This window comes from Rhinolophus sinicus, linkage group LG11 (assembly GCF_036562045.2).
Source record: "Rhinolophus sinicus isolate RSC01 linkage group LG11, ASM3656204v1, whole genome shotgun sequence".
Lineage (NCBI taxonomy): Eukaryota > Metazoa > Chordata > Mammalia > Chiroptera > Rhinolophidae > Rhinolophus > Rhinolophus sinicus.
Window position 1 is genome coordinate 52,136,752 of NC_133760.1, and position 17,711 is coordinate 52,154,462.

General features: G+C 46.3%; 1 protein-coding gene across 6 annotated transcripts in view; it reads right to left on the reverse strand.

The window, feature by feature from the left end:
* Positions 1 to 17,711, reverse strand: part of DPP6 (dipeptidyl peptidase like 6) — a 571,444-nt gene that overhangs the window by 103,625 nt on the left and 450,108 nt on the right. For all 6 annotated transcript variants that reach the window (XM_019742500.2, XM_019742502.2, XM_074315064.1 and 3 more), the window contains exon 6: positions 11,060 to 11,112. In XM_019742500.2, coding sequence (XP_019598059.1) covers positions 11,060 to 11,112 — 53 coding nt within the window. The remainder of the gene's footprint in view (positions 1 to 11,059; positions 11,113 to 17,711) is intronic.

The window sequence follows — 17,711 nt, forward strand, 5'->3', positions numbered from 1 at the left end:
ACGGCTTTGGATACAGAAGTTCTGACACTGAGGTGCTCTATTCACTGAAAGACTGATGGAGGTGACGTGTCTGACATATTTGTGACATATTCCCCCATCCAATTCCCGGGGACACTTTCACATACAGGATCACCAATGTAAGTACAAATAAAGCCACAGAGAGACAAGTTTTATATAAAGGGGACCTGTGTCTCATGTCACTGTATACGCAGTGTCTAGACTGGCTGGGGCTCAATAAACCTCTTTCAGAAGAGGACCGACAGAGGAGGGAGGGGGGTCTGGACTGCCAGCTGAATGACACAGTGTATTTTGGGGATGATGAAAAGTTCTAAAGTGGAATGAGGTGACGTTTGCACAACTCTGGGAATACACTAGAAACCACTGCATTGTACAATATAAATGGACAAATTGCATGGCATGGAATTATACGTCAATAGCTCCAGGTCAGAGAGAAGCAGGGGAGGTCCCAGCCCACCCGCTGGTGCCCCAAGACTGCTCACTGTCTGAGCAGCTGTGGATGACCCAGACTTTCCATCCTGTCTTCCCACGGCAGCATAACCACCTTGCTCCCACGCCTCCAGGCCCTGTTCCCTGAGCAGACATCTAGTGGAGGAGATAAACGGCGGGAACAAGCTCGCAGGTGAAATCACACAGGGGCTGCTGGGAAGCGAGGTCTGAACGCTGCCGTCCTGAGCACGCGAGATGGTGGCCTTGGACGCTGCAATGGCTGGAACCCCAGTGAGCTTCACTTCTGAGCTGTGTGGTCTGGAGCTTCGCTTTTCTTCTCTGTGCGATGGGGTGAGTCCTCACTGGGTTGTCGTGAGATTTAGAAAAAAGCCTAGCTCAGCACCGGGGGCCTGGAAATCAGTCCAGAAGCATTACTGCCATGATGTCACCGCTGCTGACGACGCAGAAGGGGGGCCGCCAGTTCAGTTGTTCCGGTCTCTCCAAAACAATGGTGTCTGTGTTGTTGGAAACACTGGGGGGAGGGGTCCTCACGCTGCAGGAACTGGGGATGTGCAGCGGGGACGGCAGCGGGGACGCCCTCCACGTTCGGCACACAAAGTCCCAGGGCAGCCTGGGCACCTGAGCCGACTCCTCTCGGTGATCAGAACGAGGAGTGTAACACTTGCCTCCCTCGCAGTCGGAACAAATACACTTGTTTCCCGCCTTGCAGGCTTCGCCTGACACCACACAGCATGAAAAACAAGGGTGTGATCAAGGACCTTTTCGCTCCCGCTCTTCAGTGAAATCTCGTTCCAGAACAAAAGAACTCCAGAGGCCGCCCTGAAATACAGGCTAAGCGGGAGTCAGTGACTTCTTCTCAGCACGGGGCGGGAGCAAAGTGAGACGCCAGCCTTGGAGACGAGGAAATGGGCTTTGTGGGCCGGCCAGCGAGCAGCCCCTGAGACAAGTGGAGCAGTGAGAATGGATGCAGGTCAGCGAAGCCACCAGGAGCCTTTTGTTTGCGCTCAGTCCTTCCCCAAGGAAATGTCTCACTTTCTCCACCAACTCACTGACATCCACTCCCTTCGGGGGAATCTGCCCTCATTGGCCTAGAAAACAAACTGCCCACAACCCGTAACTCAAGACGTGGTTTCTACAAACATAAACGGGGTAAAAGACAAGTCATCAACATCTTCAGATGCCCCTGCTGCTTGAAAGCGCTTTTCTGTGGTTTAGAAGGAAAGTTGGTATCAACCACCAGCCCGATGGAGCTGAGGGGTGAGGACAGGCTCAGTAAGGCCGGGTGTGGCAGGGAAGGGACCAGGACTGTGTCCCAGCCCTGCTGACCACTAATTCAGCGTCTCGGCCACGTCACTTATCCCCGTGTCACAGAGCCGGAAGCAGAGTGGTCGATAGCCCTGTGACCTCACAGTATCTGAGGAAACATTGTGTGTGCAGCTCTCTGAAGATCATAAACGGCTCTGTGGGGTCCTGGAGTGAGACAAGGTTCTGAAGCAATAAGTCTTTTCAAGTTTATGATGTTTAGCAATTAATCAAACAACAGGTAGACGCACAACCTGCCAAAATTTCCAGAGAATAAACACACGGAATGACTAGGATAGAGTTGAACCTGGAGGGGACTCCTGAGGTCACTGAGCTTCATTACAAACGTCCATGAGCCCACAGAACCCCAAACACTCCTCTACCCCTGGCAAGTGCAGTCACAGATACGTGGAAGGTCGCGTTCTCAGTTTCCTGCTCCTGTACTTCAGACACTTGCTTCCACTCTCCCTTAAAGGTATTTGTAACCAATGTCTATTTTTCTAGTCAATCATCTCTTCCAAGAAAAGTTGGGAAAAGAGCCAGCTGGGACATGCAGTGGAGGAGACCGTTTGGAGATGAGCCGTTCATGGTTCAGGCAGTGAGAAATTGTACCATTTAAATAGAGGCCACACGTCCTCCTTATTAAGAAGGGACCTGCAGCAGTGTTTACATTTAAGCTGCAGAAAGCTGAGAAAAGGAAGGCTGCCTTTCACACACGAAAACAGGGCTCCGTGAGACCATCTTGCTGTACACGAACTGCAAGAAGGTCCATGCCTAAACTTCAGGACAAAGCGTGTGGTGTGGTTAAAAACGCGTATTTAATATACTTCCTAAATTCAAAGCATAAGCTGCAGAGAGAAAACCCAGCCGCATCCTGGGGTTTTCCAAACATGGCCGCAGCATTGTTTCTGGTCTCAGACGCATCGCTCCCGTGCCCCCGACCACCAGCCCTGGCTGCGGGCATGAAGACTCCACTTCCCAGCCTCCCTGCACTGAATTCACCTAGGTGAAGTGGTGTGTGCAGCTCCTCGGAAGCCCCTCAAATGGAGGGGGCATATCCCTTCCCTGTGTGCTTTCCTGCGAGCTGAACATTCTACGTGACGGCTAGACATGGAGCCGCCACCAAGGAGCGCAAGGTGGAGGCCCCCAGGCTGAGGTTGCTGATGAAAGCTCCTTCTGACTGAGAACTGAGTCTGTTATCTGAAGACATGAATGAGGCCCTTCATGGAATTATTTTAAACCCATATCACTGTGTATATTGCTAACAAAACAAAGCACAAGCTTCATGTTGATAAATTTGACCAAAGAACAACCTGGAGAAGCCAGACAACATCACATCTCCAACAGCTCAGGAAAAGAATGAAAAGCAATACATTGGAAAGCACAGTGGTACTGAACAGTAGAGGAAAAATATCTGTCAAGCAAAAGCAATTCAGATTCTACAGCTAATTAGCAAAGCAAGATCCAGGAGAAGATGACGCATTCCAGATACCTTGCCTCTCCTCTGTAACTCTCCAGCTTCCTGGTGCTAGGTACAATCACCAGTTATAATCACTGGGTACAATCACTGGGTACAATCACTAGGTACAATCACCAGGTACAATCACTAGGTACAATCACTGGGTACAATCACCAGGTTCAATCACCAGTTACAATCACCGGGTACAATCACCGGGTATAATCACCGGGTACAATCACTAGGTACAACCACCAGTTATAATCACTGGGTACAATCACCGGGTACAATCACTGGGTACAATCACTACATACAATCACTAAGTACAATCACCAGTTATAATCACTAGGTACAATCACTAGGTATAATCACTGGGTATAATCACTAGGTACAATCACTAGGTACAATCACTGGGTATAATCACTGGGTACAATCACTGGGTACAAGCACTAGGTACAATCACTGGGTACAATCACTGGGTACAATCACTACATACAATCACTAAGTACAATCACCAGTTATAATCACTAGGTATAATCACTGGGTATAATCTCTAAGTACAATCACTAGGTACAATCACTGGGTATAATCACTGGGGACAATCACTGGGGACAATCACTAGGTATAATCACCAGTTATAATCACTAGGTACAATCACTAGGTATAATCACTGGGTATAATCACTGGGTACAATCACTAGGTATAATCACTAGTTATAATCACCAGTTATAATCACTAGGTACAATCACTAGGTACAACCACCAGTTATAATCACTAGGTACAATCACTAGGTATAATCACCAGTTATAATCACTAGGTACAATCACTAGGTATAATCACCAGTTATAATCACTAGGTACAATCACCAGTTACAACCACCAGTTATAATCACTAGGTACAATCACTAGGTATAATCACTGGGTATAATCACTAGGTACAATCACTAGGTATAATCACTAGATATAATCACTAGTTATAATCACTAGGTACAATCACTAGGTATAATCACCAGTTATAATCTCTAGGTACAATCACTAGGTACAACCACCAGTTATAATCACTAGGTACAATCACTAGGTATAATCACCAGTTATAATCACTAGGTACAATCACTAGGTATAATCACCAGTTATAATCACTAGGTACAATCACCAGTTACAACCACCAGTTATAATCACTAGGTACAATCACTAGGTATAATCACTGGGTATAATCACTGGGTACAATCACTAGGTATAATCACTAGATATAATCACCAGTTATAATCACTAGGTACAATCACTAGGTATAATCACTGGGTATAATCACTGGGTACAATCACTAGGTATAATCACTAGGTACAATAACTAGTTATAATCACTGGGTATAATCACTAGGTACAACCACTAGGCAAATCACTAGCTATAATCACTGGGTACAATCAATCACCCTCTCATGGTTGGGGCCTGTAGAGACACCTCCTTTCTACTGCAAGGTCCCCTGCTAATTCATGGCACTGCATGGCAATTTAACGCAAGAACAAATGACAGCGTGGAATGAGAAGCATGCTTCCCTAGGAGTTAGCAAGTAGGAGGAGGGTTTATCAGAGGAAGGGGTTTTGACGTTGGGACTTGAAGGCTCAGGAAGATTTGCTGGACACGAGCTGCAGTGAGCATGAAGCTTCAGGCATCTGTATGTGTGGGCGGGGGGAGAATGGAGCGTGCAAAGGTGTGGACGCCCGGCAGCACCTTGTGCTTGAGCAGCAGTGGGACACCTGGTGGATTTGGCCGTTCATGGAGGCAGGATGGGCACGTATGAGGCATCTCATGCACCTTCCTCCCCGCCCTCACGGCAGGCAATACTCATCGATCTCGGGTGTTTCCACAGAGCTCGGGCATAACTCTAGACTACTTTCAAACTCAGAGCTCCAGGAAGCCATTACAATCAATCAGACTTGACATTGAGGTTGAAATTTATTTTCTGAGCAGAGGTAAGGGAATTGTGGGGAAGCGTGATTAATTTGATTTGGCCAGATTATGGAAGATCTTAGTTCCACCACGAACTAGGCCTGGAGTGCTCTCTGCACACCAACGTGGGCACTTAAATGCACCACCTCATCGTACTGCAGCATTTCATGGCACCTCTACATGAACCCTCCGAGTCAGACACTTTATTGCTGTTCCATATATGGAGTAACTGTGCCCAGAGAAGGAAAGTAACTTTCCATGATAACACAGGTAGAGAGGCTGACAGATAATTTACTCCCAGATCTATTGGACTCTACAGCCCATGTTCCTGTTGATGCTCAGAGTTTGTATGTCAGAGAGAGGAAGGAAGAGGGAGGAGGAGGGGAGGGGATTGGAGGAGAGGGGGAAGCAGCCATGACCATCTCACTTGGCGGCCCCAAGAGCTGTCCATGGTCCTGAAAATCTGTGCACGAGGTAACAGCAGGCTTCTGCCCCGGGGGTACCATGGCAGGGACACATGAAGTGCCATTTTAAGAATGTCTCTTTCTTCTACATTTTGGCTTCACACTGGCTACCTCCCCAGGGTATACAAACAGTCTTACTCATGCAACCTCTGGCAGCTGTGAAGGTTGCCTGACCTGCAGGGCCAAAGTGTGTCTGCAGAAGGGCCAGCTTGAGTCCCTGGGGATGCAAGCAAAACAAGAGCCGGCTGGGACGGAAAAGTGCTCAGTAAGCCACAGAGGAGCTGACAGTGAGGCTGAGCATTCTTGTGTCTGCCCTCGTGAACTTGCTACTTTGAATCTGCTCATGTACCAGGCTCAACTCACAACGGGACACAGGCTGCCAAAGACTTAATTAAGGGGATCTGGAATATAAACATGTGAACTTTGCCTTCATTTTCCAAGAGCACACCAGCTACCCATAATCACAACTGGTGCGGTGCCTACACTGAGTGCTCCCGCATCCCAGGGCCTCACGACTCCCCATCAGGCCTCCTAATTGAATCTGTGCCCCTAACCTTCCCTTCCCTTCCATCTACTCTACAGACAAGCATCAAGCTAACTGAAGCCGGCCATTTTCACCAGCTCTTCTGCTGACAGCGTTCATTGTGCTCTCACTGCAAAGACCCGTTCCTGGGTGGTGTTAGATCCTCCCTACTCATGCGCCTTCCAGGAAGACGCCGGCTCACTGCAAAAGGCAAGCCTGGTTAGTAATTTACCCAACCTGGAAGATCTTCTCTCTGTCTCCATCTATTAAACAAAACAAAATAAAAAACTGATTCAACTGTAAGGCTCGGCTCAAGCCAGACTTTCTTTAGAGACCCTTTGCGACACCCTGATGCCTGAAACACTTCTGTGTTCAGTGTTTGAAATACTCATTTTGGGGCGGCCGGATGGCTCAGGTGGTTAGAGCGCGAGCTCTCAACAACAAGGTTGCTGGTTCAATTCCCACATGGGATGGTGGGCTGTGCCCCCTGCAACTATGATTGAAAACAGCAACTGGACTCGGAGCTGAGCTGCGCCCTCCACAACTAGATTGAAGGACAATGACTTGGAGCTGATGGGCCCTGGAGAAACACACTGTTCCCCGATAAAATTTATTAAAAAAATATTCATTTGAGGGCACTTAATTATAGCCGTATATTGTGATATGTCTCTGTTTTTTCTTTTCAACAAGATTTTAAACTTCTGAAGGATAGCAGCCATCACTTTTGTTGCTCAATACAGCATTTCAGTATTTGTTGATATATATTATCTTTTCTGGGGCAAAACAAGAATGCCTTAAAATTCATTGCTCAATCAGATTGAGATGAGATTAAACCATTTATTGAATATTGAGAACTGTGGAGAGTTGAGCCTACAGACGTCTCTTTTAAGAGAGAACTTAAAATCATGTGTGCATTATAATTACATGAGCATCACGGAACAAGCCTTAGCTTTGAAAACTATTAAAGGGAATTTTATTATATGGGGTACATCACTCCTTCTTTTGTAACAGACAGGATTTGAGCTGGCTAGAAAGTAAAGTCTGATAACATTTATATTATATGACTGCAAATATATATATATGGTACATATTCCAACATTAAAAAAATGACATTCCCAAGAGTTCCCTAGAAGCAGAACGTCTGCTGTACCTTTGGCACATATCACTCTACTTAATTCTCATAATGTGCCTAGAAGGTGGGCACTATTACCATCTCTTAAAAAATATGGACACCGACATCTGTATTAGCACAACAGCTCTCCAGGTCCCACAGCCAGAAGCCAGCAGCACTGGGGACTCAAGTTCAGGTGTAGGGAGTACAGGCCTGGAGTTCTTTTCTCTTGCGTCTGGACGTCGGGCGCGGTGCTGGGCACTGTGGGTATGTCACCAACCTCGACAACCATTGTCTACAACAAACACCATGTTCCTCTGCATCCCCGCCTATCAAGTCAAACTGCCAGCAGGGGGACTCTATGTCAGTTTGTCATTTTCACAGATGTAGAATGTAACTTCATGAGTCAACCAGAATTCCAGAGAAATGCAATTTTTATACAATTTTGTTTGCTGCCTGAAAAATACCGATGAACAAGCCAGGTTACGGCAACAATGTCCACAGAAGACGGCCTGGTGTGTAAACAGAAACACCTTCCGACCCCATGCTGCTCTGTCTGTCACGACTGTTTGCAGGACCCCAGAATGTGAACGCTACCTAATTAGAGGAATGCCAAATGTTTCTCAAAATTGATTTCTGTTATAGAAGGAGTTGATATTCTCTACTGCATGTATTTTGCCTAATATGTACATTATACATATAATATATACATGTATATATGAGAGTGCACATTAAAAATGTAATTTCTTTTTAAAAATGGACTCAAGCCAAAGGGGAAACTAATTCAAGAAAAAAGTCATGTCAGGTGTACGTGAAGCAGCCCCGTGTACAAAAACTTCCATGATTACACACGACAGACCCTGCAGAGAACAGCTAGCTGGCTGTACAATCTTGATTGTGGAAGACGGCTTCATTTTGTTGAAATTCTAATACAAAAACTGCGAAACACTTTGTTAAAAATAACTCGCTTTACTTCTGGCTTGATAAACAAATTTGTGCAAAAGACATATGGCCTCTAAGAACACCCTTTTGGAAGATTTAGTGTGTGAAAGTCAAACAAACCTACTCTAAGTACCAGATGAAAGTTCAGCTGCCTTGGGATTCTCATTATGACTGCAGTCATTACACGCATAAAGGTTCTACCTCCAGCTACAGAGGCCAACACTGGAGAAGGAGGGAGCTAATGCCTGTGTCAGAGACCCCTCCTCTGGCTCCTGAGAGACAGGAAAGAGAGTATATGCTCCCCAATTCATTCTGCCAGTGGCACAAGGAAAGGAAACCAGAATTCACAGGGCACTGAAATTTTAATTCGACCCTTCTCTATGGCTGATTGGAAAGCCTGAAGCTAAGGGAAAAAAAAAAAAAATCAAGTTACAAATGACCAATAAGCTCATCCTGCAGACTGGACAGACTCTGGCCTGCGGTGAAGAATTTAGGGGCCAGAGTGATGAAAGTTGTGATAAAGGTACAGACAGACCTGTGTCTTCAGAAGTATCAAGAAAAGCTCCCAGGTTTTCGGACTATGAATAATGTACATTTAAATATGTTAATAGACTTGTTTTTATTTTAAAAGGACCACTGTGGTTTCCTCTGTACGCCAAACCCTCCAGCAGCACAGGTGTGAAAACAGGAGCTGTGTTCCTCTCCTGTGTGCGGAAGACTGTGAGGGGTCAAAAAGCTCCTTTCGGAGGCCGAAGATGCAAAAACTCGAGGCCTAAGTCATCCAGTTCAGAAATCCACTGTCTCATTCATAGAAATAAGCTTTTCACAATATTTTAACTTAATTAAATGATTCATTTTCCAGAAACGATCTTATGACAAAGAGGAAGAGTTGGGTGGTGGAGCAAAGCCTTTTGGGAGAAGCTGCTTCTGTTTACAAGGTGATGGGTGGGCCCCAGACTGTCTCATCCACCAGACATTGTTCCCAGTAAATGTAAGAAGTACTCTGCTACATATTTCAATCTTGAGTCCTTAGAAAAGAAACAAATTAGCACCACTGAAAAGCTGATATTTATGGCTATAATGTAACCAAAGGGGGTTGTTTTGAGAGCGTGGGACTTGGGCTTGGATTCCCTAGGCTGTGTGCTAACTATGAGATGCTGGGCAGTCACTTCAGCACTTGGCGATCTCACTGGGGACCCGGGATAAGGATGCTTTTCTTGCAGGCCTGTTGTGCTGGGGTAAATAAAGGTGCATGAAAGCCAATGGACGAATAATGGCAGTGATTATTACTATGATTATCTTAGAAATACGAAAAGCAGCTCGTTATGTGTTGGCATCCTATACGGGGTTTGTCATGATGAGACTGAAACCAAGTGTTCAACACAGACCATTTTGTCCTCCGGTTTGCAGCTGATCGGGCAAACTCTTGAGCCAGGTTCTCAGAATCCATTTCTCGTCAATTCTGACAGGTGCAGTAAAATATTAACACAAGGTGTTAAGCCTACAACGCTTTTAGAGTTTTTTGAGTTTTACAGATTTGTAGGAAATGGAATGAAATAGCCATCATCTACAATAAATTCTATTGTTCCCAGAAGGGGTAGATAAATCTCAAGGCATAATTATACTCTGCCTGCCGTGACCTTTGAAGATGTGTATCCGCTTGAAAAATAACAGAACGATTCTTCCTTAGTGAAAAACATTTGAGTTTCTATTTGAAATATGACTGTAATGAAACATGCCTACAGATGCTTTATTTTTACTATTGTGGGTCATTTTCCATTCCTTTGGGCTTGGTTTTTCTCATAGTCCAAATAGAAACTATGGGTCACATTTTGCTGCCTATCTACACGCAGCTTTCATTTGTCCAAAGTCCAACTGAAATGATTTCCTCCGTGTGTGTTTTCCAAGGATATGCCCGGATTCCACCTAAACCTAGTAGAAAACAGACGGCAGCAGCTGTAAACATTCACACTCTGATGAGCTCTCCAGGGGAACAATACTTGTTAGCAACTCCTGCTGTTTGTTTAAATCCGCATGGGAAAATTAGGGGCCCACCCCTAAAAAACTCACAGGGACCTACACAGCAGCAGCAGCAGCAGCAGCACAATCCAAGTTGTTTGAACATTTCCCCAAAACCTCACCTTGGAGGTGGGACATGAAGGAGAAAGATGGGATGGGGCTGGGTTACCAGAGGGTGGGGGAGGGGAGGAGAGGAGGAGGGAGGAGGAGGAGGAGGGGAGAGGAAGAAAGAAATGAAAACAGTAAGCCATTCCTGCCCCTCTCCTAGTTCTGAAAGTGTTTTCCTGTGTGTCCAACTCTGCGAACGGCTTCACCGAACATTAGCCATGTCTTCGCGCCTTTGGGCTCCAAGGATGAGCCCGTGTGTGGCGTGTGAGTACATCTACTGAAAACCTTTCTAAACCACGCTTGCTCTCACCTCTTTCCGCCCCCCAACACTTTTGGGTCCCAAATCATGTATTTTTGAGAGACCGATGAGCCTCCAGCGCCACCCTCTCTACTGTGTGTATCACCTAGAGCCCTGGGGCCAGCCAGCCCCACATTCTTGCAGCTGATTACAAAGCACAGGGACCCAGGGCAGGGGGTGGCGGGGTTGGCCTGCCACGGGGCTTCACGCGGGCCAGTGCAGGGCTTAGCTGATCCCCTGACCCTGGGCGCTACCTAGGGAGGAGTCACCGAGTTCCCACCACAACAGGGCACTTTGCAATCAAAAGCGAAGATGCCCATTTCCTGCCGTGAATTTCCGAGAACGAAGCCATGAGTCAGTGTGCTGCCCTCGGCTTTGCTCTGCAGATTTCTCATTAAAAGAAAATGAAAACACAATCTTACCCGTGAGGAATTTTGCTCAGGACGTAATATCCAGTATAGGAGTGCTGATAGATCTGAAACAGACAAAGGACAAAACAAACAACAAAACAGAACAAGCATTGAGACAAAGGCTGTGACTGTGGGAGTTTTTAAATCGCTGTGGATCCTGACAAACATCAGGGGCCAAAAGTCATTTAGCAGGAGACCCGGGGGCAAAGCCTTTGATTCATTTAGGAAGTTCATTTACATATCCTGTTTACTTTATTTTCATCATTCGCACATGGTTTGCTGGGCAGCCCTGGGCAGCTGGAGGCTGGATGTCATCTCCATGGCTACCAGGTTGCTGATTAAATCAGGGGCACAGATTTCCAGCTCAACTAAATGGAGCACAGAACTAACGAGGATACTGTAGCCAGCAGGGACTGTCACATAGTCAGCGAGACCCAATGGGACAGGAAGACCATGTGCTTTGGGACTTTTCTGTACATTATGGCGAATTCCACCGTGTGTCCTGAGGGAGGGTGGTACTGAAGCCAAGACGCTTCAGTGGACAAACCCTGTCCCTCTGTCCAGTTTGATGCACACGTTTAGCTTCAGAGAGTGGTCCATAAACTGAAATTTATCACAGGGGCTGGGGGTGGCTTGCAAAGCTATGGTAAGAAAACACCAAAACAGTGCTTCCAAAATCCTGTAACCCCCTGTAAATCTCAGATGCCCCTCAAACTCCTGAGAACCGTAGTTCACTTCCCTTTGTAACTAACTTCTGATAGTTGGTACCCTGAGGAAGTGTCCGGTGACTAGCATTTAAAGCCACCTTCCTAAAGACAGTAGGTGAGGGACAAGCCGCCAAACAGGACTCACCTCCTGGAAAGCACGTGGAATGAGGGGAGCATCTGGGTACCAGGAAAACTGAATCGTAAGGCATTTAAGTCCAACCCAAGCAAGATTTGATCTGAGGGTGGTCTCTCTCTAATCACTACATTGGAAATTGCCCAAATAAAGGGTGCATCTCTTAACTCTCAAGTTACAAGTCCAAGTTGATTGCTATTAACTGAAAAATCCAGGATATCAAAAGATATAATAAATATGCAAAGTAAGGTTGAAAGCTGCGTTCTTGAATCCACCTGGGAATAGTGATTTCAATTCATTCCCTGGTTACAGCATTCCCAATCAAACAGCTAGACTTATCTCTTTGCATACGTCTTTAAATAGTGTACCAAGTGCCCTGAAATTCCACTCTGTGAATATCCTCTGAGTGGAACCAAGGAAGGAAAGACCAAATGAAAGCAGCCTTCCAAGGGCAATGGTAAGAGATGAGTGAACTATCTGTTTTCAGTTCTATGTCTGTATTGCCAGGCAAAGGGGGGGGGGGAAGCATAAATGGATGGGAAGTGCAATAAAATATCTTGAAGACTGAATCACTAATTAGAAAGATGCAAAGAAAAATGAGAGAGACAGATGAAACCTGAGACACTGGGTCTGCCAAGTATCTATGTAAAAGAAACAGTGCAAATGTTGGTAAACTGCTCATGGAAACCTCAAAAATCAAAATGCAATTATGATTCACATGTCACTTTTAAAAAAGGGGGAAGTGGGAGGAAGAGGAAAGAATTTTCTCATTGCTCTGAGATAAAACAATCTAATACTCTCTTCCACAAAACAGCCTCTCCCCCGGGGCCAAAAGAACCACAGGCATAAACGATACATCTCTTTAAAAGACCACAGATTTCAAGTTTTCATTTGCACGATGCCTTATCTTGAAAGGCATACAAAAAAAAAAAGCTTCATCTTGACTGAAAGAATTTGTTCCTTACAGAGAGAAGTCTTTCTTTTTTTTTGTTTATCTGTTGTACTTATGTTTCTTCCTTTAAAATAGACCCTAAGTACTTCTCATCTTTCAATAGAGCCTAAGCATACAGAGTGGGAAGGTAGTGAGACGGGTTATTTTCTAAGACTACACTTTTAGACGTTCACGAACGTGAATTATTTCGGTTTCTTCCTACACATCAAATGTCCCTGGCAAAACGATTATGTGAAAACTTGTTTCCCAAAACACCTTTCCCAGGATGGGAAAACAATCTCAGCAAATTATTTTTTAAATGCATCATGCAAAATAGTTGCTACTGGCATTCAATAAATGGGGGATGGGGAATAACCAGTCAAAGATTTGTCCTGGGGGACGTTCCTATTTGGTTTGCTTCTTATGTTTCTGAAACTTCTACAGCCCAGCGCTTTCTTCCTCATCCTCTCCCCTCCCTCGGCCCCACTGAGCCCTACTTTGAATTTCGCTGTGGTCTCCCTGCCTCTGCCCATCACGCACACGCACACAGACGCACTTTCCACGGCCTTCCTCTAGGAAACCACCCATTTTGTAGTTTTAGGCCATTGTGACCTAAATATTGGCAAATCCCACAGATCTACCTCCTCAATTGTAGACCAATACACCAGATTTCCACCTCTACATCTCCACTGCATACGTCACAGGCATCCAACACTCAGTGTTCTCCAAAATAAACTCTTCAACTACCCCGAAAACCTGGCTCGGGAGCTCAAGCCTTAGCCCAATGGGACGAGCTCCCAACTGTACGGAAGTGCTTTACGTCCCTCTACAGGCTTTCCCCTCCAAGATCCTGCAGAAATCCCATCTCATGGCAGAGCCAGTCTCTCTGAATTTTGAATCTCCTGTTTCAGTCCTGTCGTTCAGTCACTGGCACTATCCCAGTGACCCAACATTTTGCCAAATATATTACTTCCCGCCTCCTCTCTGCCCCCACGCTTAGGGCTGGCGGTCCAAGGAGCAGTAAGTCCTGATGTTGAAGCCGAGTGATGGAGGAAAGTTTCCCGAATGAATCAGTCCTTCCTAGAGGGGCGACCCCTTCTTCCAAGCAGAATGTCACCATCACCCCTATGTTCTAATGTCTCCACTGGGCACACATTTCCACACACCCTCCAGTGTATTTTATATCATGTGCATGAAGTTAAACCTCTTGCTATAATGATTTAAAAAGAACAACCTTCGAGACCCAAGTAAGTAAAGTACAGACTGAAATATTCAGTGAAAAGTAAAGATGTTTAGCTCCTGTGACATAAGTCAAATATTAGGAAATGACTCAATATATAAACTAAATGTTCTCCGTTTCTTCCTCTGGTTGCATGACTTTTCTTCCCGTCTATATGGAACTTACAATTTAGTGTAAAAATCTAGTGAAAACACGGGAGACACGTAGTTGTCAGTTTTAAAATACGAAAGTAATGAAAAATCCTCAGGCTTCAGTATTTATATCTCAACGCCTTCTTCCCTCCTGGGATAACTGGTCTTCCATAAAACGTTTTAAATATAAGAGAGTAGAGACGGTGATTTCCTCCACACCTGGAGTCTCTCGGGGTGTCTTGTTTTGCTCTCTACACTGTGCCCAACCTCATGCACTTTTGTGGCCAATTGCCATTCACCTAACTTAATAGGAGAGAACGTTTCTTGCATCCTGTGTCCTCCACATACATGCTTTTCAGTGATGAGTTGCTATGAGAATACCTGCGTATCAACAGAATACGATGAAACATGAAGACGCATTTACATAAAGGAAATATTTCAGAGATGAACAGTAAATATTTCAACTGTGATTCTCATTATGTTTCCAAATATCCATGTCAAGTGCATCTCTGACATCCACAAACAGCTGAGTAGTTGTTCCTTATCATTTCCTTCCATCTCCACTGAAGCCATTGCAATTCCGGGAGTCTGTCCCTGTGTCTCACGCTCACCTCCAGGAAACAAATGAAATCAGTCGTCGTGGTGCTGGGAAGAAATTCCGAGGATGTGATCCATGAGGCTTTCCTTCCGAACTAGTTTTCAAGGGCACACCCAGGTGGGCTGACTTCCTCGGGCCTAGTCCCATCCCTGTCCGCTCCTCGACTGGCCACTAAGCAGCAAACACCTGCTTTTCATACTGGGGCTGGCAGCCGATTTCCCTCTTCACTGCTTTTTCTATTTTGTTGTTTTGTGCTAGGACGTTCGTTCTGCTGACTCATTCCTGATTTGGCTTGAGAACACAACACTCTCTTTTTTTCGTGCTTATTTTCTGTCTTCTTTTCCTCACCTGCACTCGCAACCTGTGGGACCAGGCTTGTGGACAGGCGAGATGAAAATAAATAAAACTTCTTTACGTTGTGTGAGCCTCTAACGGTCGACAGAACATTTCCCAGCACCCTTTCACTTAACCTTCACAGCACCTTCTCCTGTGGCTGGAGCAGCTACTTCTTGCTTCATCTTTTAAATTAAGAAACTGAGGCTCAGAAATGCAAACGGACTGGTCCAAGGTCATACAATGTCGAAGGAAGAGGACCGGGAGGTTAAGGTCTTTTCATGTGCAGCTTAAAACTGTTTCTCCTCCACCATGTAGGAAACAAACAGGGAAGCAGTGTGCCCCAAGAAGACACCTGTCAACCTGCAGTTACCAGCACCCAGGAGACTTCCCGGTTGCCATCTGCTGTCCCCCAGACCACCTTTTCTTTATCAGCCAGAAATGCTACCGACAGAGAACAATATCACGATGACAATGACCCTGAGAAGGTGACCACGGCTCGCTCACCCACTGCAAGGGACGGAAATCCAGGCCTCTGAGAACGGCACAGAATCCAGTGGGTCCTGGCGGTCGGGGGAAACCGGGAAGAAAGGACAACAACCAAAAGAGGTGACAAGGGGGACGGCGAAGCTGCTTCTTTTTGGCAAACACAGGGCTGAGCTGTCTGCACGACACGTTTGAAGAGCTCCTGCCATAGCAGCACACGCAGGTCTCCGTGGCCTCTCCTAGCACCGTTCACGACCCTGACCCCTGCTCTCTCCTGACACTGCAGGTCAAGTGCATTGAACTTACTTCCAAGAACAGACAACGAAGATGGCGCACGACTACCTGTTCTCTTCTCTGAGAAAAGAGCCTTAGAAGTGGAGAATCGCATTCGGCTTCTCAGCACCATGAGACGAGACACATCTACAAGTCCCTCCTTTGTAAGAAGACACACTGGAAATACCCATGTGCTTCCAGGTGCCAGGCTGCGTCCAATCCAGGCACCAAAGGCTCGCAAGGAGGGACCCACGCAACTCTTCCCCTCACCTGCTTCATCTCCGCTTGGGTTTTCTGCCCCATGTGTGCACGTCATGGCTTTTTTCAAAGGACATAGGACAGGGAACAAGAAAACACTAGAGTAAGTAATGCACAGTGAAGGGGTTGTATCGTGAAATTGTATTTCAGTTCTGTACGTGTACTTGACGTAAAATGTACTTCTTGCTGTCTTACTATGTGTCATGATCCAAAAAAGTGTGAGCTATTGTTGTGTCGCAGGGGTTCTCCCAGTGTTACGGGTTGACTTCTGTCCCCCGCAGATTCGTATGTTCAAGCCCTAACCCCTCCTCCACACCTGAGACTGTGACCTAATTGGGACATTGGGTCTTCACAGCGGTGCTCTAGTTACGAGGACGGCATGAGGGCGGGTGCTAGTCTTGTGACTCTCAAAAGAGGACATCTGGACAAAGAGACAGACACACATAGTGGGAAGCCTGCATCAAGTGCCATAGGGAGAAGCCGTGTGACGACAGGACTGGGCGCTGCATCTCTAATCGGGAGCACCAAGGATTGCTGACGCCACCGGAAGCTGGACGAGGTGAGGTAGGAGGCTCCCCTGCGGGTCTCAGAGGGTCACAGCCCTGCAGACACCCTGCTGTTGGACTCTGGCCTCTGGACTGTGAGACCATACGTTTCTGTTGTTCTGTGCCACCCAGGCTGGGTACTTTGTTGCAACAGCCCTCGGAAGCTGGCACCCCAAGCATGAGCCCTGTCAGTACCAGCACCGCCTGGGACCTTGTCAGAGATACACGTCATCCCACTGCACCAGAGACCCCGGGAGTGGACGCCCACAGGCTGCGTGTCAACAGCCCCCAAGGTGACTCAGGAGTGTAATTTGCACAAGCATGTGGCACAGTCAACAATTTGGAGAGAGATTGCCATCACAGAATAGGGTTCCTTCAATTCCTGAAAATATGGTGAGGACCATTTATAGTTTTGTGAATGGTGGCCAGAACTCAGCTGATGCAGAAATAAGCTTTCCAGCCACATCATTAACTACACGGAAGTCACGCTAACACCGCCCTCCCACAAACGCTACAGATGCTGTGAGTTTCAGAGCATCAGCTCCCAAACAGGAGAAACCCAAATATTTCCTAGCCACTGGTGTTTCATCCAAAGTTTCTTTTTTTTTTTTTTTTTTTGTATTTGATGAAGCAAACACAAAATAGACGAGGTGTGATTTTTCACATGTGCTCAGTTCTCTGCAGAACAAGCTTGTGGGATGGAAGAGCTGGAATGGGGGTGGTGGTGTATCAAGCACCTCGTCCAGGGGCCTCATTAAGCCATCATAGAGACTTGCAATGTAATCTCCCCTCCTGTCCGTTTCCTCAGTTGGGTAAGAGGGTGTGCCAATAACCAGAGCTTTTCTACACTGTCTGCCCCAGAGACCGGCCTACTGGTGTCCTTTGCAGTAGCAGTAAACTTGGAATTAGGACATAGCTTTCCGTCTGGAAATCACTGCTAAGAATAGGAAGCCAGCAGCCAGCTCCCGAAAACTATGGCAATGAAACCTGGGTTCCCCTGTAAGTCAGCCTGACGGTGTACACCTGCTG